The sequence below is a fragment of the Bos taurus genome, chromosome 22 (genome assembly GCF_002263795.3).
Source record: "Bos taurus isolate L1 Dominette 01449 registration number 42190680 breed Hereford chromosome 22, ARS-UCD2.0, whole genome shotgun sequence".
Lineage (NCBI taxonomy): Eukaryota > Metazoa > Chordata > Mammalia > Artiodactyla > Bovidae > Bos > Bos taurus.
This window is the reverse complement of record NC_037349.1, coordinates 43367276-43383515: the sequence shown is the minus strand read 5'-3', so window position 1 is coordinate 43383515 and position 16240 is coordinate 43367276. Positions and strand designations below refer to the sequence as shown.

At 36.4% G+C, this 16240-nt stretch overlaps 1 protein-coding gene across 34 annotated transcripts in view; it reads left to right on the top strand.

The window, feature by feature from the left end:
- SLMAP (sarcolemma associated protein) overlaps window positions 1–16240 on the top strand; it is a 152048-nt gene that overhangs the window by 89579 nt on the left and 46229 nt on the right. For 11 of the 34 annotated variants that reach the window (XM_059880060.1, XM_010817801.3, XM_010817803.3 and 8 more), the window contains exons 5-11: window positions 3049–3085; window positions 4993–5055; window positions 9244–9339; window positions 9603–9674; window positions 11200–11340; window positions 12286–12423; window positions 13683–13851. In XM_059880060.1, coding sequence (XP_059736043.1) covers window positions 3049–3085; window positions 4993–5055; window positions 9244–9339; window positions 9603–9674; window positions 11200–11340; window positions 12286–12423; window positions 13683–13851 — 716 coding nt within the window. Of the gene's footprint in view, window positions 1–3048; window positions 3086–4992; window positions 5056–9243; window positions 9340–9602; window positions 9675–11199; window positions 11341–12285; window positions 12424–13682; window positions 13852–13940; window positions 13992–14484; window positions 14536–16240 lie in introns of all 34 variants that reach the window. The other 23 variants (XM_024983205.2, XM_010817791.3, XM_010817798.3 and 20 more) reach the window with 3 other exon arrangements.

Below are 16240 nucleotides of genomic sequence, written 5' to 3'. Positions count from 1 at the left end.
TGTATTCTTGCCACCTCTTCTTAATATCTAATGCTTCTGTTAGATCCATACCATTTCTGTCCTTTATCGAGCCCATCTTTGCATGAAATGTTCCCTTGGTATCTCTTATTTTCCTGAAGAGATCTCTAGTCTTTCCCATTCTGTTTCCCATTCCCATCCTCAACTTCTTTGCACTGATCACTGAGGAAGGCTTTCTTATCTCTCCTTGTAATTCTTTGGAACTCCGCATTCAAATGGGTATATCTTTCCTTTTTCCTTGCTTTTCACTTTCTTCTTTTCACAGCTATTTGTAAGGCCTCCTCAGACAGCCGTTTTGCTTTTTTGCATTTCTTTTTCTTGGGGATGGTCTTGATCCCTGTCTCCTGTACAATGTCATGAACCTCTGTCCATAGTTCATCAAGCACTCTGTCTATCGGATCTACACCCTTAAAATCTATTTCTCACTTCCACTGTATAATCGTAAAGGATTTGATTTAGGTCATACCTGAATGCTCTAGTGGTTTTCCCTATTTTCTTCAATATAAATCTGAATTTGGCAATATGGAGTTCATGATCTGAGCCACAGTCCGCTCCTGGTCTTGTTTTTGCTGACTGTATAGAGTTTCTCCATCTTTGGCTGCAAAGAATATAATCAGTCTGATTTCGGTGTTGGCCATCTGGTGATGTCCATGTGTAGAGTCTTCTCTTGTGTTGTTGCAAGAGGGTGTTTGCTACGAGCAGTGTGTTCTCTTGGCAGAACTCTATTAGCCTTTGCCCTGCTTCATTCTGTAGTCCAAGGCCAAATTTGCTGTTACTCCAGGGGTTTCTTGACTTCCTACTTTTGCGTTCCAGTCCCCTATAATGAAAAGGACATCTTTTTTGGGTGTTAGTTCTAGAAGGTCTTGTAGGTCTTCATAGAACCGTTCAACTTCAGCTTCTTCAGCATTCCTGGTCGGGGCATAGACTTGGATTACCGTGATATTGAATGGTTGCCTAGGAAACGAACAGAGATCATTCTGTCGTTTTTGAGATTGCATCCAAGTACTGCATTTTGGACTCTTTTGTTGACTATGATGGCTACTCCATTTCTTCTAAGGGCTTCTTGCCCACAGTAGTAGATATAATGGTCATCTGAGTTAAATTCACCCATTCCAGTCCATTTTAGTTCACCGATTCCTAGAATGTCAGCATTTACTCTTGCCATCTCCTGTTTGACCACTTCCAGTTTGCCTTGTTTCCTAGACCTAACATTCCAGGTTCCCATTCAAATTGCTCTTTACAACATTGGACCTTGCTTCTGTCATCTGTCACGTCCACAACTGGGTGTTATTTTTGCTTTGACATTAGGTAATTTTTATTTATTTCCTCATGCTTTACTTTACATGTTTTCTATAGTCAATATTTATTATTTGTATAAAATCAAGAAAAAGAAACTAATATTTAAAACATCTGTTCCATTTTTATGGGGCAGAGAAGAAAAACTAAAATAGTATATACCTTTTTAAACCTTCAGTAGGCACCACATATGGTTTCTAGAGGTGCAGGGGTGAATTGTTCAGAGTGTCTGAGAACACATGTAAAATCAGAGAAGCAGAGCAGGGGATTAATATGGTCTTGGTGGGAGTCTGTATAGCATACTATGGGGGCTCAGAAGGGAGGTGGGTGATAGTACTTAATATTCCATTTTATTCAGCATCTTAGTGTCCTTGTGACTAATTGAATTGAAATTTTTCTTAGGGGTTTGTAGTTACTACAGTGAAATCAGAATTTCCATTCCTATTTTTAAGTCCTGCAAGATCAGTTCATCAGGAACTTACCCGATGAACCAGCTGAATCTAAAAACTTTACCTAATCAACCATCAAGCTGACTGTGACTCGATTGGCCTCTTGGATATGGAGTGAGGAACAACTGGTAGGGGGCATGAGTGGCAGCCTTGATTTGTGCTCCATCTGCTCCCATCCCCCCCACCTCCTCATCCCCACCTCTATACACACACACTCACACTCACGTTACAGTATCTTACAGGGCATTTTAAGCAGGAACCCTGGCTTCCATAGCTGCTCTGTTCTCAAGGGAGTGGTAGTACTGATCAAGTGCTACTATGTCTTATTATAAGGTACTGTTATAACAAGTACTGTTTTAACTTTTTATTTATATTAGCACATTAAACGGGGGAGCCTGGTGGGCTGCCATCTATGGGGTCGCACAGTCGGACACGACTGAAGCGACTTAGCAGCAGCAGCAGCAGCACATTAAAATACTCAACAGTAATCCTATGTGGTTAATTTTATGATAATCTCCATTTTATGGATGAGGAAGCTGACACCTATAATGGTTAGATAACTTGCTCAAGATTGTACACCTGGCTAAGTAGAGCCAAAATTTGAACCCAGTCAGTATGGCTTTTGAGCCCCATGTTTAACTTCTCCACAACACTGCCTCTTTTATACTCTACAAGGCCAAAAAGGGTGTTAGTACCAAGTGATAGTGTGTTTAATGTTTAATTTCAAAGTGATATACTGAGTTTAGCCTCATGACTACATACAAACTTGTAAGTGTGTGAGGTAGCTGGGTAGAGAAGAATAGTACTTATGTTTTGATTGCTAAAGTTGTACTCCACTAGAACATATTTCCAGATTCTAACCTTCTTTACTGTAGAGCTTTGCTTTTTAAGACTTTCTGTGTAGGACTACTTAATTTTAAAAGAACTTAATTTACATGTTACAAAATTTTAAATGGATAGTTTAAGGAGTGCTTCTTTTCTGTTTAGTTCCTATAACCAAGGAATTCACCATAGACCTCATTAATAGTAGATCCAGCAAGGGCATTTAATGTATTTTGGATTTTGAATTTGTGTTTAGAAATATATTACTGTGTAAAAGGTTTGTGTATTTATTACCTTATTTTCCAACAATAATGTATGTTTATGAGGGATAACAAATAATGCATTCTTTTAATTAAATGAAAGAAAGTGTAACAACTTCGGGGTTTAAAATATGCTCATACTGTCATACTCTTTTCCTCTTTTGTCAGAAAGTTAGATAAAAATTCTAAATTTTACTTTTCAGTGTCATCCATGCTCCATTACCAAGTCCTGTTGACAAAGTAAGTTGCTAATGATTATTTTTTTCCAAACTGATTCAGCTGTATTGCTTTTGAAAATGTTTTTGTTTGTTTTAAATATGCTTTACCTAGAAATTTAATTCTCTTTTATAACAAAATGTAAGAGTGCATTTGGCTGTATAGTTATTCTAGTCTGATCTTCAGTAACTAGAGAATGTACGATGGATGTTTTTTAAGGAAAAAGCCTTTGTTATCTCAATTAGTGGCTGACTCTTAGCTATAGGGAGGAAGTATTAGTTACTACTTTTTATTCTGAAATATGTTTCTGCCTAGAAATATTTGTTAAAGCTTTGTGTTTAGATAATTTACTCAAAATATACTTACACATGGAAATAAAACAGAAGTACAGGCTTACATAAATTGCTCTTTTATTGTCCTTGAAGATCAATTTACTTGACTTGGACAGAAACTTTGCATTAATTAATTATTAGAAAAAATTTTTTTCTTTTGTTTAGAAATAACAGTGTATTAAACAGTAGGTATTCTTGCTCGATAGCAAAAAAAAAAAAAGTCATTTGTATCTTTTGGCATTAAAGCGGAGCTATTGGGAGAAATATTTTCCTTTTTATTTTCCTTTCCATTTGGATAAAGAATGAAAGCCTACCTGAAACTGAAGTTATCTCTTAGATTCCTTTTTTAGAAGTAAGCGTGGTTAATCATCAACTTCAGCAATACCAAGAATCATTTTAGAAGTAAATAGTGGCCCTGCTTATTCAGGGGAGAGGGCAGTGGCACCCCACTCCAATACTCTTGCCTGGAAAATCCCAGGGACGGAGGAGCCTGGTAGGCTTCAGTCCATGCTAAGGGTCAGACATGACTGAGCGACTTCACTTTCACTTTTCACTTTCATGCATTGGAGAGGGAAATGGCAACCAACTCCAGTGTTGTAGCCTGGAGAATCCCAGGGACAGGGGAGCCTGGTGGGCTGCCATCTATGGGGTCGCACAGAGTCGGACACGACTGAAGCGACTTAGCAGCAGCAGCAGCAGCTTATTCAGGACTAACTTTAAAAAAATAATAATGTCACCTCTTGTCTTCTATTTAGAATATTAATTTTAAAAATAGACTTTCTGAGCTTAATAAGGAATGATGTTGTTAACATTACTAGTAAGTTAATATACAAGGCTAGGACAGTATTGAAAATGTTACAGCAACCTGTTAGTGCCTTTCTCTTTTTTTTAATAATGCTATGGTTCTGTATTTCACACCCAGGAGAAACCCTTTATAGTTATTTCTTCCCATACTCTTGCATTCTAAGCATTTCTGCTATGACTTATAGTGTTTGAACACCATTATTGAACACCATTATTTCCCATCTTTTTCTTCTTAAAACCTACCTATCATTAAAAGGGAAAAAAAAAGGTAAACCATTTTTCATTGCCTCTGGCCATTGGACAAAGTATTGTATTTCGTGTCCTGCTTCCTCCCCCACAGCCCCCACATACAAATATCATTTTGAAGATGGCTACTTCTATATGAATTGTGACTTGTTAACATATTGAAGAACTATTTAACAGTGTATTTTAAAGGAAAGACTGTAGATCTGTTGATTTAGCAGGTATTATTTCTGGGTAAAGAAAAGGCTATATTGCCTTTGTGCTATAAGTTTGTGATTTGGTTTATCAAGAATGTTTTCATGGATAGCACTTGTCGTACCATCCGGGTTGTAAATCTCAAACTGATCACTATAATACAATACCATCTATAGGTTCTAGACACAGAGCAGAAATATTTTGAAAACTAAAGGAAATCAATTAGAAAAATAGAATTTGAAAAAATTACTTATTTTGCACGTTTCAGTAAATAGGCATTTCAAGGACTTGGTTTGGCTTTAGTATCTTCTGCAAATATTTTGTGTGACTGTTGATGGTATGTCCTTTTGTTTCTAGGTTGCTGCTAACACTCCAAGTATGTACTCTCAGGAACTATTCCAGCTTTCTCAGTATCTTCAGGTAAAGTAAATCTTGAGATTTCTTTGTCTTTAAAAGCAGAACTTAGATTTGATTTTGCTAGTTGACAAATATGGGCTATAGAAATATTGGCTACATACAAATACAAAGGAAATACATTTTCAAAGTAAAAAAAGGAATTAAAAATAGTTTTTATAAAAAAAATAGGATTTAAAAAGTCAGAATTGTTAAGTCTGGAGAAGATAAGGTTCTATACAAGAGAAGTTTTTTTCCTTCAAATATGAAGAAATTCCACCGTGTTTCTTTATCCAAATGTGAGTTTTATATAAAATTAAACCTGGAGAGATTTTGGGTGCTATTTATAGCTATAATAGCAAATAATATGAACCATTAAAATATTAACTGGGTTTCCCTGGTGGCTCAGATGGTAAAGAATCCGCCTGCAGTGCAGGAGACCTGGGTTTGATCACTGGGTTGAAAACATCCCCTGGAGGAGGACATGGCAACCCACTCTAGTACTCTTGTCTGGAGAATCCCCATGGACAGAGGAGCCTGGTGGGCTGCAGTCCATGGGGTTGCAAAGAGTTGGACATGCTGAGCGACTCAGCACACAAAATATTAACTATTAATAGTAAATATATAACACTTACTATATCCCAGACTCTAGTCAAGCACTTTACCTATATTAATTCACTTAATCTTTACAAAAATCCTATAAAATACATATTTTATACCCATTTTTATAGATGGACTTACTGAGGGACAGGAAGTTTAAATAATTTGCACAGTATCACATCCTAGTATGTGAATGAGCTGGGACTTGAACAAAGACAAGTCAGACCTCAGAGTCTCTGCCCATAAATACTGTTCTGTGCTGCTCAGGCTGTAGAAAGATTTCTTGACAGGACAGATACTATTGTAGAATGGGCTCTTGTAGTTAAAGAACATACAAATCTCGAGAAAAAATATAAGTGATTGTTCTTTCTTTTTTTTCTTTCTTTCTGATTTTGATAGATTTCGACTGAATTATGGTTTTATATCTATAGAACCATATGTATATATATAGATATATATCTATAGAGCATATCTATATATGCTCTTAATATCTGAAGAGCATATCATAGGGAGCATGATTAAGGAAAACTCCGGATCAGGAGTTTAGAGATTGAGTTTGTATCTTGATGCATACTAAATTAGTTCTGTGACCTTGGGTGATTCATTTTATATATGTACGTCTTCAGTTGCCTTTTGTTTAAAATGATAAGACCAAACCAGTGACCCTGGGTCCCTCCATTCTTCTATAGATCAATCACTAAGAGCAGTCCTACTGCAGTTAAAAATGAACACATATGTGAAAATTATCAGTGTATTAATCAGATCTTGTCTTCCCCCTGATTTGAAAAGTGGTTTCACACACTTTCAGGTTAGAGAACATAGACTCTATCCAGAATTCCCTGGATTTGATCTGTGGCTTTAACTTTGGACCTGTTGGAAAAGTTGTTTAACTTTCGTGTGCCTCACTTTCTTCATCCATGATATATGTATAGTAGCACTTACATCACAAAATTGTAAAGAATAAATGAATTAAAACAGGGAACTCCCTCGGAGTCCAGTGGTTAGAACTCAGTGCTTTCACTGCTAAGGGCCCGAGTTTGATCCCTAGTTGGGGAACTAAGATCCTCTAAGCCAAGTGGTATGGCCAAAAGGAAAAAAAAACAAACATGTCAAGCGCTTAGAACAATGTCTGTCATGTAGAACGTATGCTATACATGTTGGTAGTTGTTTACCATTCAGCAGGAAGTCACATTAATTGACCTGCTGCTGCTGCTGCTAAATCGCTTCAGTCGTGTCCGACTCTATGCGACCCCATAGAAGGCAGCCCAGCAGGCTCCCTCGTCCCTGGGTTTCTCCAGGCAAGAACACTGGAATGGGTTGCCGTTTCCTTCTCCAATGCATGAAAGTGAAAAGTGAAAGTGAAGTCGTTCAGTCGTGTTCGACTATTAGCGACCCCGTGGACTGCAGCCTACCAGGCTCCTCTGTCCATGGGATTTTCCAGGCAAGAGTACTGGAGTGGGGTGCTATTGCCTTCTCCCTTAATTGACCTAGCTCTCTCTTATTTTTTGAGGTAGAAGACATTTTTTTTTTTCACTTTCTCACCTCTTTTGTTATTTTATTTTTATTTGGAGGATAATTGCTTTACAGTATTGTATTGGTTTCTGCTGTACAACAACTTGAATCAGCCATACGTGTACATACACTCTTCTCTCTTGAGCTTCCCTCCCGACCCCAGTCAGCCACCCACCCACTGAATCCCTGTCCTCTAGGTTGTCACAGAGCACCAGACTGGGCCCTAGCAGCTTACCACTAGCTCTCTGTTTTTACATGATAATGTATATATTTCAGTGCTGCTCTCTTAATTCACACCACCCTCTCCTTCCCTCAGTGTCCACAAGTTCATTCTCGATGTCTTGAGGTAGGAGAAACTTTGAGATTAATCTATTCTAACCTTCATTTTTCATATGAGAAATATGGGGCTTCTATGGGTAAAATGATTCCCAGGGCTATGTACTATAGTTACTATTCATTGTCAACTGTGACTCTAACGCTCTCATTCTAGCTCTCTCATTTCCACCTTTTTGTCAGTTCTTTGAATGTTCATAGTGGCATAATCGTTCACTGTTCTTTTTCTGATTCTTTGAGAGAAAATTATACTGGCTTGTCTTTTCTGTAAACATCTCTTGGAATTGCTGAAGTCCTAATGTGAGTTGTAAACCTTTTGAATAAAAACTGAAATAGATACATTTCGTGTCTCAGAACTAATCAACCATTCCTGGAAGTGTTAGGTATCTGTTAGGATGTGGTTCATGGAGTTATGAAACTCTAAATGGAATTGAGTAAAAAAGGTTAAATTACACCATCTAGTGGAAGTAATGGTTGTTTGCTGGGTTTTTGGTTTTGTTTTTAAGTAAAACTTTTTGTGTCATTAGTGCAATTTCCTGGATATTAGGAATGTTTTAGAAGCTTAAAATAAACTTAGCACCTAGTCACTTTTAAGTGTAAGCTGTATTTTAATGTGGGTTCTGAGGTGGTATGACTTTTATTAGAGTCCGTAATCTATACTTTCAGAGTTATATTAAAAAGCAGTTGCTCTAACTCTGATTAGGCCAGATTTTCCCTAATCATTATTTATCAAGGATATGGAGAGCAATAAATGCATGCTTTAAACCTCAAGTGCTATGTTTGAAGTATACACTTCTCAGTTGATGTAGCTCAGAGGTCTTAGGGTAGTAAATCTTCTTCTTTGGATAATGACAGGAATAGAACAAAGTGAAATTTAAAGTTTTGCCAGAACCACAACTGAATGCTGTGTGAGCATTTTCACCTTGGCTTGCAGTAAAGGAGACCTTCTTAACAGCTATCAAATGTTAACAAGTGACCTAGAGATAAGGCTTTGCTTGCCAATGTCTTTCTCTGGAACAATATTCCTTTGGAGCTGCCAAATAGTTATTTAACTCATTGACTCCCAATTACATTGAATTAACACTTGGCCTCGTACTTACGTTTGTGTGTGTATGTATGTGTGTGTGTGTGTATATATATATATATATGTATGTATGTATATATGTATATATGTATATATAATGCAGACTTGTATCATTTGTTGGATTTTTCTATTCTAGATTTTGTTCTTTTAAACTCATTCTTGTGAATGACAGTTAAAGAAACAAAAACAGATGACCTATTTCCTGTTATAGAGGAAGTTGCAGCGAGAGCACCCCTAACAGCACTACTTACAGTACCTCTCAACAAATAGGCTAAAATGATCTGTGTGTGAGTGTGTGTGTGTGTGTGCGTGCACCTGTGCGCACTCAATTGTGTCCTATTCTTTGAAACTCCATGGACTCTAGCCTGCCAGGCTTCTCTAACCATGGGATTTTCCAGGCAAGGATACTGGAGTGGGTTGCCATTTCCTTCTCCAGAGGATCTTCCTGACCCAGGGATTGAACCCGTGTCTCTTGCAGTTTCTGCCTTGGCAGGTGGAGTCTTTAACACTGCACCATCTGGGTTAAAATGATGTGGGCTAAATATATTATACTAAGTAGATTTATCAGGTTTGAAAGCAAGATACACTGTAGGATGTGAAACAAGAATGTTTTCAGAATGTGGTAATAATTGTCAAAGGAATCATGCTGAGGTTATTAGAATTTCTTTTGTGATTTATAATATTAGGAGGCCTTACATCGGGAACAGATGTTGGAACAGAAGTTAGCCACGCTTCAGAGGCTGCTAGCCATTACCCAAGAGGCTTCAGATACCAGTTGGCAGGTATTCCAGTTGCCTTTATACTCATAAAGCATTTAAGCACAGCTCAATATCCCTTAGATGGTTATTAAACTGAAACTAAAATTATGTAGCAGACAAAGGCATAGTTATTTCTTAATGAACAAATATTGAAAATTTATCATTTTAAACTGAATGTTGGTCAACTTTGTGATTTTTAGGTCTTTTTTTGTCAGTAGCAACCTTTTGATATATGTTATTTTTTAACTACTCTGGGATTTTATTTATATTTCATTTTTCTTTAACAGGCTTTAATAGATGAAGATAGACTCTTATCACGGTTAGAGGTTATGGGAAACCAATTGCAAGCATGCTCCAAAGTAAGTATCTTTCTCAAGTACCTAAAGAAAAAAATGCATTGGTTTTTACGTAGCTTCATTTCTTTGACTGTTATTTTGAATACATTCAAACACATCTATACATTTTTATCATTTTTAAAATCTTTTACCACTACATGGAATTTCACACATACATGTAAGTAGAAAAAATTGTATATAGTGGAGAAGGCAATGGCACCCCACTCCAGTACTCTTGCCTGGAAAATCCCATGGTCGGAGGAGCCTGGTGGGCTCCTGGGGTCGCTAAGAGTTGTACATGACTGAGCGACTTCACTTTCACTTTTCACTTTGATGCATTGAAGAAGGAAATGGCAACCCACTCCAGTGTTCCTGCCTGGAGAATCCCAGGGACGGGGGAACCTGGTGGGCTGCCATCTATGGGGTCGCACAGAGTCGGACATGACTGAAGCGACTTAGCAGCAGCAGCAGCAGTGAATACCCATATATAATTCTTTTTTCCATCATAGTTGATATTTGTTGGAGAAACTGGGTCTTTCACCCTGTACAATTTCCCTCAATCTGGAATGATACTTAAACCTTCTTGCTCCTCCTCTACACCATAAATTTATACAGTCCATGGAATTCTCCAGGCCAGAATACTAGAGTGGTAGTGACATATTAGTGATCTTTGATTATCCTTTCCTATATTCATTCTTTTATTTTGTAAAAATGGTAATACTGTAATTCTCTTTTTCCTTCATTTACTAGGTGCATTACTTCTGTAAAGAGAAACTTACCCTCATAAACCATTTTATTTTCCTAAAGAACATTTTCTTTAGGAAGGGAAGGATGAGTGATTTTCTCCCTTTATTTACTGGATTTCAAAATAATGTTTTGGCTCCTTTTCATCTGCCAAAGAATGACCAATGAAGTATTTTTTTCCTCCAAATGAGATTTAAATATATATCATGGGTTAAACCTGTTTCGTTTTTCTTATTGATTCCCAGTTCTCCCATCTTTGGGAGACCTTCTTCAGGGACCTTCTTTAGGTTGACACCTGAGTTCTTCTGGTAGCACCCTACCAGACTTGGATAATAGCTTCCTGCTATCATATCAGACAAGGTAGTCCAGATTCATCTTGTACATTTCTTCCCTTAGACTTGGAATTAGCTTTTTCCTCAGGGTACTCTTATTCCTTTTGGTTTAGTTATTGTGTTAAAATGCTTGACACCCTTTAAAGGTTGAGAGATTATTTTTGCCCATAAGTGTAAATATTGTGGCTTTCAGAGAATATGGCAAGTATTAATAGAATAGTTCATTCATTTTGTATACTTGGGAGAAATTTTCAGTTTACTTTGACTTTTTTCTGTTGAAAGTATGAGTTAATATGCTTGTGAGAGCATAATTTACTAATGTAACTTTTATATACAGCTTCAGTTAATACAGAGTTGACATAATTTCTGTTTGGAGGAACCTTAATATAGAACTCAGAGAACATCACAATGTGTTATTTTTTTCAAATGGTAAATACTTTAAAAAAATAACTATAAGTATTTTTTAATCCTAGAATCAAACAGAAGATAGTTTACGGAAGGAACTTATAGCGTTACAGGAGGATAAACACAACTATGAGACTACAGCCAAAGAGTCCCTGAGGCGGGTTCTTCAGGAGAAAATTGATGTGGTTAGAAAACTTTCGGAAGTTGAGGTATTTCAGCTTAACAGACACTAACCAAGACTATGGTTTTACAATTTTAGCTTAAAAGTGCTAGCATTTCAAGACATTTCAAACCTGGGTATTAGTATATAGCTAGGAAGTTTTTTCTGTCCTATCTGGTGGGAAGGAGCAGTATGCTGTTTTCATTTTAGGAGTTCTTAGCTTAGCCACATGAGTTCTGGTGTTTATGGTCCCTAGTCAGTGATTAAGGAAATAAAAGCCTAACCAGGGAATTTTACTATTTACACTTTGGTTAGATTTCAGCCTCCACACAATGGACCATGATATGTGCCAGGGAATTGATCTCCTTTCATATAATTTTGTTTTTCTTCTGATTGAGGATAGTCGGTCTTAAGGCAGAGAGCTCCAGCACTACTCTTAGCTTCCCCATCCTCCAGAGAGGAAAATTGTGCCTGGATGGGGTTACTGTTTGCTTCTCCAGGGGATCTTCCCAACCCCAGGATCAAACCTGGGTCTCTGGCATCACAGGCAGATACTTTACCGTCTGAGCCACCAGGGAAGCCCAGTCTCAAAGTGAATGATTCACTGTCATATCATTAATATGATGTGTAAAGAAAGAAGAATGCTAATTGTCCTCTAATTTTGTTGATTGTGTGCACATTATTAAATGTGCTTTTAAGAAGTGATAGGCTTAAAATATTTTCAAGGCCAAAACTCATACCCCGTGACCTTTAAAAAGTGTGATTACATGAAGGATCAGCCTCTCCTTCCATGTTTCGTTTTCCCAGGTTCTTTGTATTTTCTGTTTTAGCATGTACCTGAAGTAGATTGAAATTCTTTTGTTATTTAACTGAACCTTATATAAAGTCAAGAGTAGATTCTGATTTAGAACAGTCCATAGAATTATAGTTTGTATAAATTGAATTTAGAATGTGCATTTATTCTAAATACGTTATCTGTAAACTTGAATTACAGCGAAGTCTTAGTAATACTGAAGATGAATGTACCCATCTGAAAGAAATGAATGAACGGACTCAGGAAGAATTAAGAGAATTAGCCAATAAATATAATGGAGCAGTTAATGAGATTAAAGATTTATCTGATAAATTAAAGGTATGTATTTCTCAAACTGGAAATATATAAATTTATCATCCCTAACATGCTGAATAGCTTAAGAATTTAGATATTGCTGAATAGTTGTTGATGGAAAATTTGGTAATGGTTTTAATTTATAGTATAAATCAGTTGCCATTTAACCCACATCCCATTACCAGTGATAATTAAAAGATTGTAAAAGCTGACATATTTCCTTTGGATGAAAGTAAATAATGAGTAGTTCATAATAGGCATTTAAAAATATATAACAGTAAGTAGATAAGAATCAGCAAAACCCAAGATACTCAGACTTTTGGAAAACTGCTGCTGCTTCAGTCGTGTCCGACTCTGTGAGACCCCATAGACGGCAGCCCACCAGGCTCCCCCATCCCTGGGATTCTCCAGGCAAGAACACTGGAGCAGGTTGCCATTTTCTTCTCCAATGCATCAAAGTGAAAAGTGAAAGTGAAGTCGCTCAGTCGTGTCTGACCCTCAGCGACCCCATGGACTACAGCCTACCAGGCTCCTCCGTCCATGGGATTTTCCAGGCAAGAGTACTGGAGTGGGGTGCCATAGGACCTGCTTTTCTTTAAGGTGTCCCAAATTCAGGGCCCAGCTAAGTTAGTGCTGGAGCAAACCCAGAGAGAACCTTCACGTGATTCCTTCCAGGAGGCCATAGCCTATGCGTGGACTGCAGCTCCCTGTAGCTATAGGATATTTAGGATAAGGACAGACCAGATCACATGTAATGCCATGTTGGTCCTATAAAATGTTAGAACTGAGTTTGTGAAGACCCGTCTTTATGTAATTCACACCATAGATTGAGTGGCCAGAAGATAACCCATTTGTTAACACAAGACCAGAACATAACTCCCATTCGTGTGAATGGTTAACCTATATAGCTTTAAATATTAGACTTGTTAAAAAGAGGTCATTTTAAAAAGAGCTTGATTCCTTTAGCTAAAAGTAATTTTGTTTAAAATTTCAGAATAAGCTACATCGTAGAACTTAAAAACTAATTGAAACAATAGTAATTTCAAGGAAAACCATATTTCCCTCTTGAAAAATGTGGTTTTCATTTTGACCCTTATAATCTATGTATGTATCGTGTTTGCTTGCTTGCTACAAGTTTTTCTCTCTAAGTTGATACAGAGGGATGACACCGTGCATATCACTTTTGACATCATTTACATGAATAAAAGGAGTCCTGCTTTAGACATCTTAAAACGAGGTCAGATTTTATTAAATAGCTGGATTTTCTTTTTCATTTTCAACAGATAGCAGAGGGAAAACAAGAAGAAATCCAACAGAAGGGACAAGCTGAGAAAAAAGAATTACAACATAAGATAGATGAAATGGAAGAAAAAGAACAGGAGCTCCAGGCAAAAATAGAAGCTTTGCAAGCTGATAATGACTTTACCAATGAAAGGCTAACAGCTTTACAAGGTAAGTTAGCTAATCCAGAAATTGATCTGATTTAATTTTTTCTTTCTTTTTATCTGTGAAATATCTTTTTCTTGGACTTTTATTTACAGTACGGTTAGAACATCTTCAAGAGAAAACTCTTAAAGAATGCAGCAGCTTAGGTAGGTGTCACCAAATTTCTTACTTAAAGCTGAATTTTTATCATTAAATTTTTGTTTACTATCTCACATTGTGTACTTGGCTTTCTTTAAGAGGGATGTTTTACATATTAGGTGTAAAGTATCTACCCTCTTTCAGAAAATTTCCTTTAAAAATACGCTTGATTGCCACCAGTGGGCACCATTGTGTAGTCTTTGAAAAATGAATGAAATTTATACATCTGAGATGGTCTGCTTAGAGATATTTAAATAAGAAAAACACATGAACAGCAGAATCCTTTTTCTTTTGAGTTTCATCGAAAGGTTACTAAGCAGTTTTAGCTTTTTCTCTAAGATGATAGAAAATGGCAAGTTGAACCCTTCTTATAAAAATAAATTTAAACTGTTCAGTCAGTCTTAATGTCAGTAGGAATACAAAATGCCATGGTTACACTTTAGACCAGTTTTAAAGTAATACTTTCTTTGATCAGGCAATGATACACTGTCTTAATCCTAGGGATACAAGTTGATGACTTCTTACCTAAAATAAATGGGAGCACAGAAAAAGGTAGTGTAAAAAACTTAAATATTTTTCTTTCATGATATCCTTTTTACTATTTAAGCAGGATAGAGAGGTCAGGGATTTTAGATTTTAAGTGTTTGGAGTGAAAAGCATGCTGTTCATAGACTATTAAATCCCATCTTTTAAAAGTCAAGCTTCCTTTTATTTTCTAGTTCTTAGTTCTGTGAGCTGTGGTTAGATGTCCCTTGTTATATAGAAATTTCAGTTATTGAAATAGTAAGATTTTAATAATGTTCAACTTTAGTGTTGGTTTATATAACCTAGTATAGCTTCCCCTGCCTTCTACTATATTTTCAAAGATGATACCACCATTTTCTTCCATCAAGTACTGCTTTCTGGGGATAATTGGCCCCTGTTTTTTAATATCTGTGCCCTGCCCCCTTCCTGGCCAAGAGTTTACTTAAAAGTCCAAAAAAGAAACAAAAATAGAAAAAAAAAAAAAAAGTCCAGTGAGTCTTTGGATGTGTCATCGAAACTGCTCTCTTTGTCTGTTTCATCAATCAGAGAAAAGGGAGTCAGTCATGTATGCCGTATGAAAAATTATTTTTTGTTCTTGATATCTTATCCTTCTTTCTGGATAGCTTGGGTTATCTCTTGCCACAAATGTATAACCACTGTTGGTTTTCCTACTGCAACATGGGTTTTCTACTCAATGGTTTCCATATTCCTTCAATCATGAAGATTTGTCCTCCCCTCCCCATTCATCCAACATTAACTGAGCACAAGCTATATGCCAGATCCTGCATTAGATGCTTAGAGTACAAAATGAATAAAATTATTTTCTGTGTTTACAAATATATGTGCCTCTCAACTCAGTTTTTATATATAGAAGATGCCAAGGTCAGTACCCGAAACTTCATACTAAATAGTTTTTCCATGTATCAGGGGGTATCTTTATAATTCTTGGGCGGCATCTAAACTCTGATAAAGTTTGGAGGTGCTTTTTTGGTTTGTTTTGGTTTGGTTGGTTGGTTTTTAATCAGGAAGTGGAATAATAGGCTCAGGTAACCATGTATATGTGAGGTGCAAGATTAAGAGCTAATATTCCATGTATAATAAAAATTGAAACCCTAAATTTAAAAAAAAGTTTCATCAGTCGTTATTTGACTATTTTATATATGCTTTGTGAAATAACATTGACACTATAAAATTTCAGTTCGAGTTTCAATTTGAGACTTTTTAAAGGTGTAGTTTATATTCATTGCACCATTATTATTAAAGTATATTTAGTAAACATATGTAAAAAGACTTTATCTTCATCTTCTAAAAGCTTCTCATTCTTAAATGGATTTATATTTTCTGTTGTTATTTTGCTCTTTTTACTCTTTCTGGCATATACACTTCTCATTCAAATCCATCACCCTTTTGACTTGAACGTGTATTTGTTGATAAAGCTAGTGTTAATTCAAGCTGGGAGCAGTCTATTTCTTTAGTTAACAATCTTTTTATGTACACTGAACCATCATTATGCTATTTAGAGTTGTAAAATTATGGCTTACAATTTTTTGCCAATTCTAGTTTATTTAAATGAGAAAAGCTGTAGACAACTCCTTGATTTAAAACTGAATAAGATATTAATATTTTGGATACCTTAGGGTACTCCTGGCTATGATTATTTTTCCCTTGCAGATGTTAGTGCTAAATTGAGTAGTGTGTGAGTGACTAATAGAATATCTTTAAAGAAACTGAG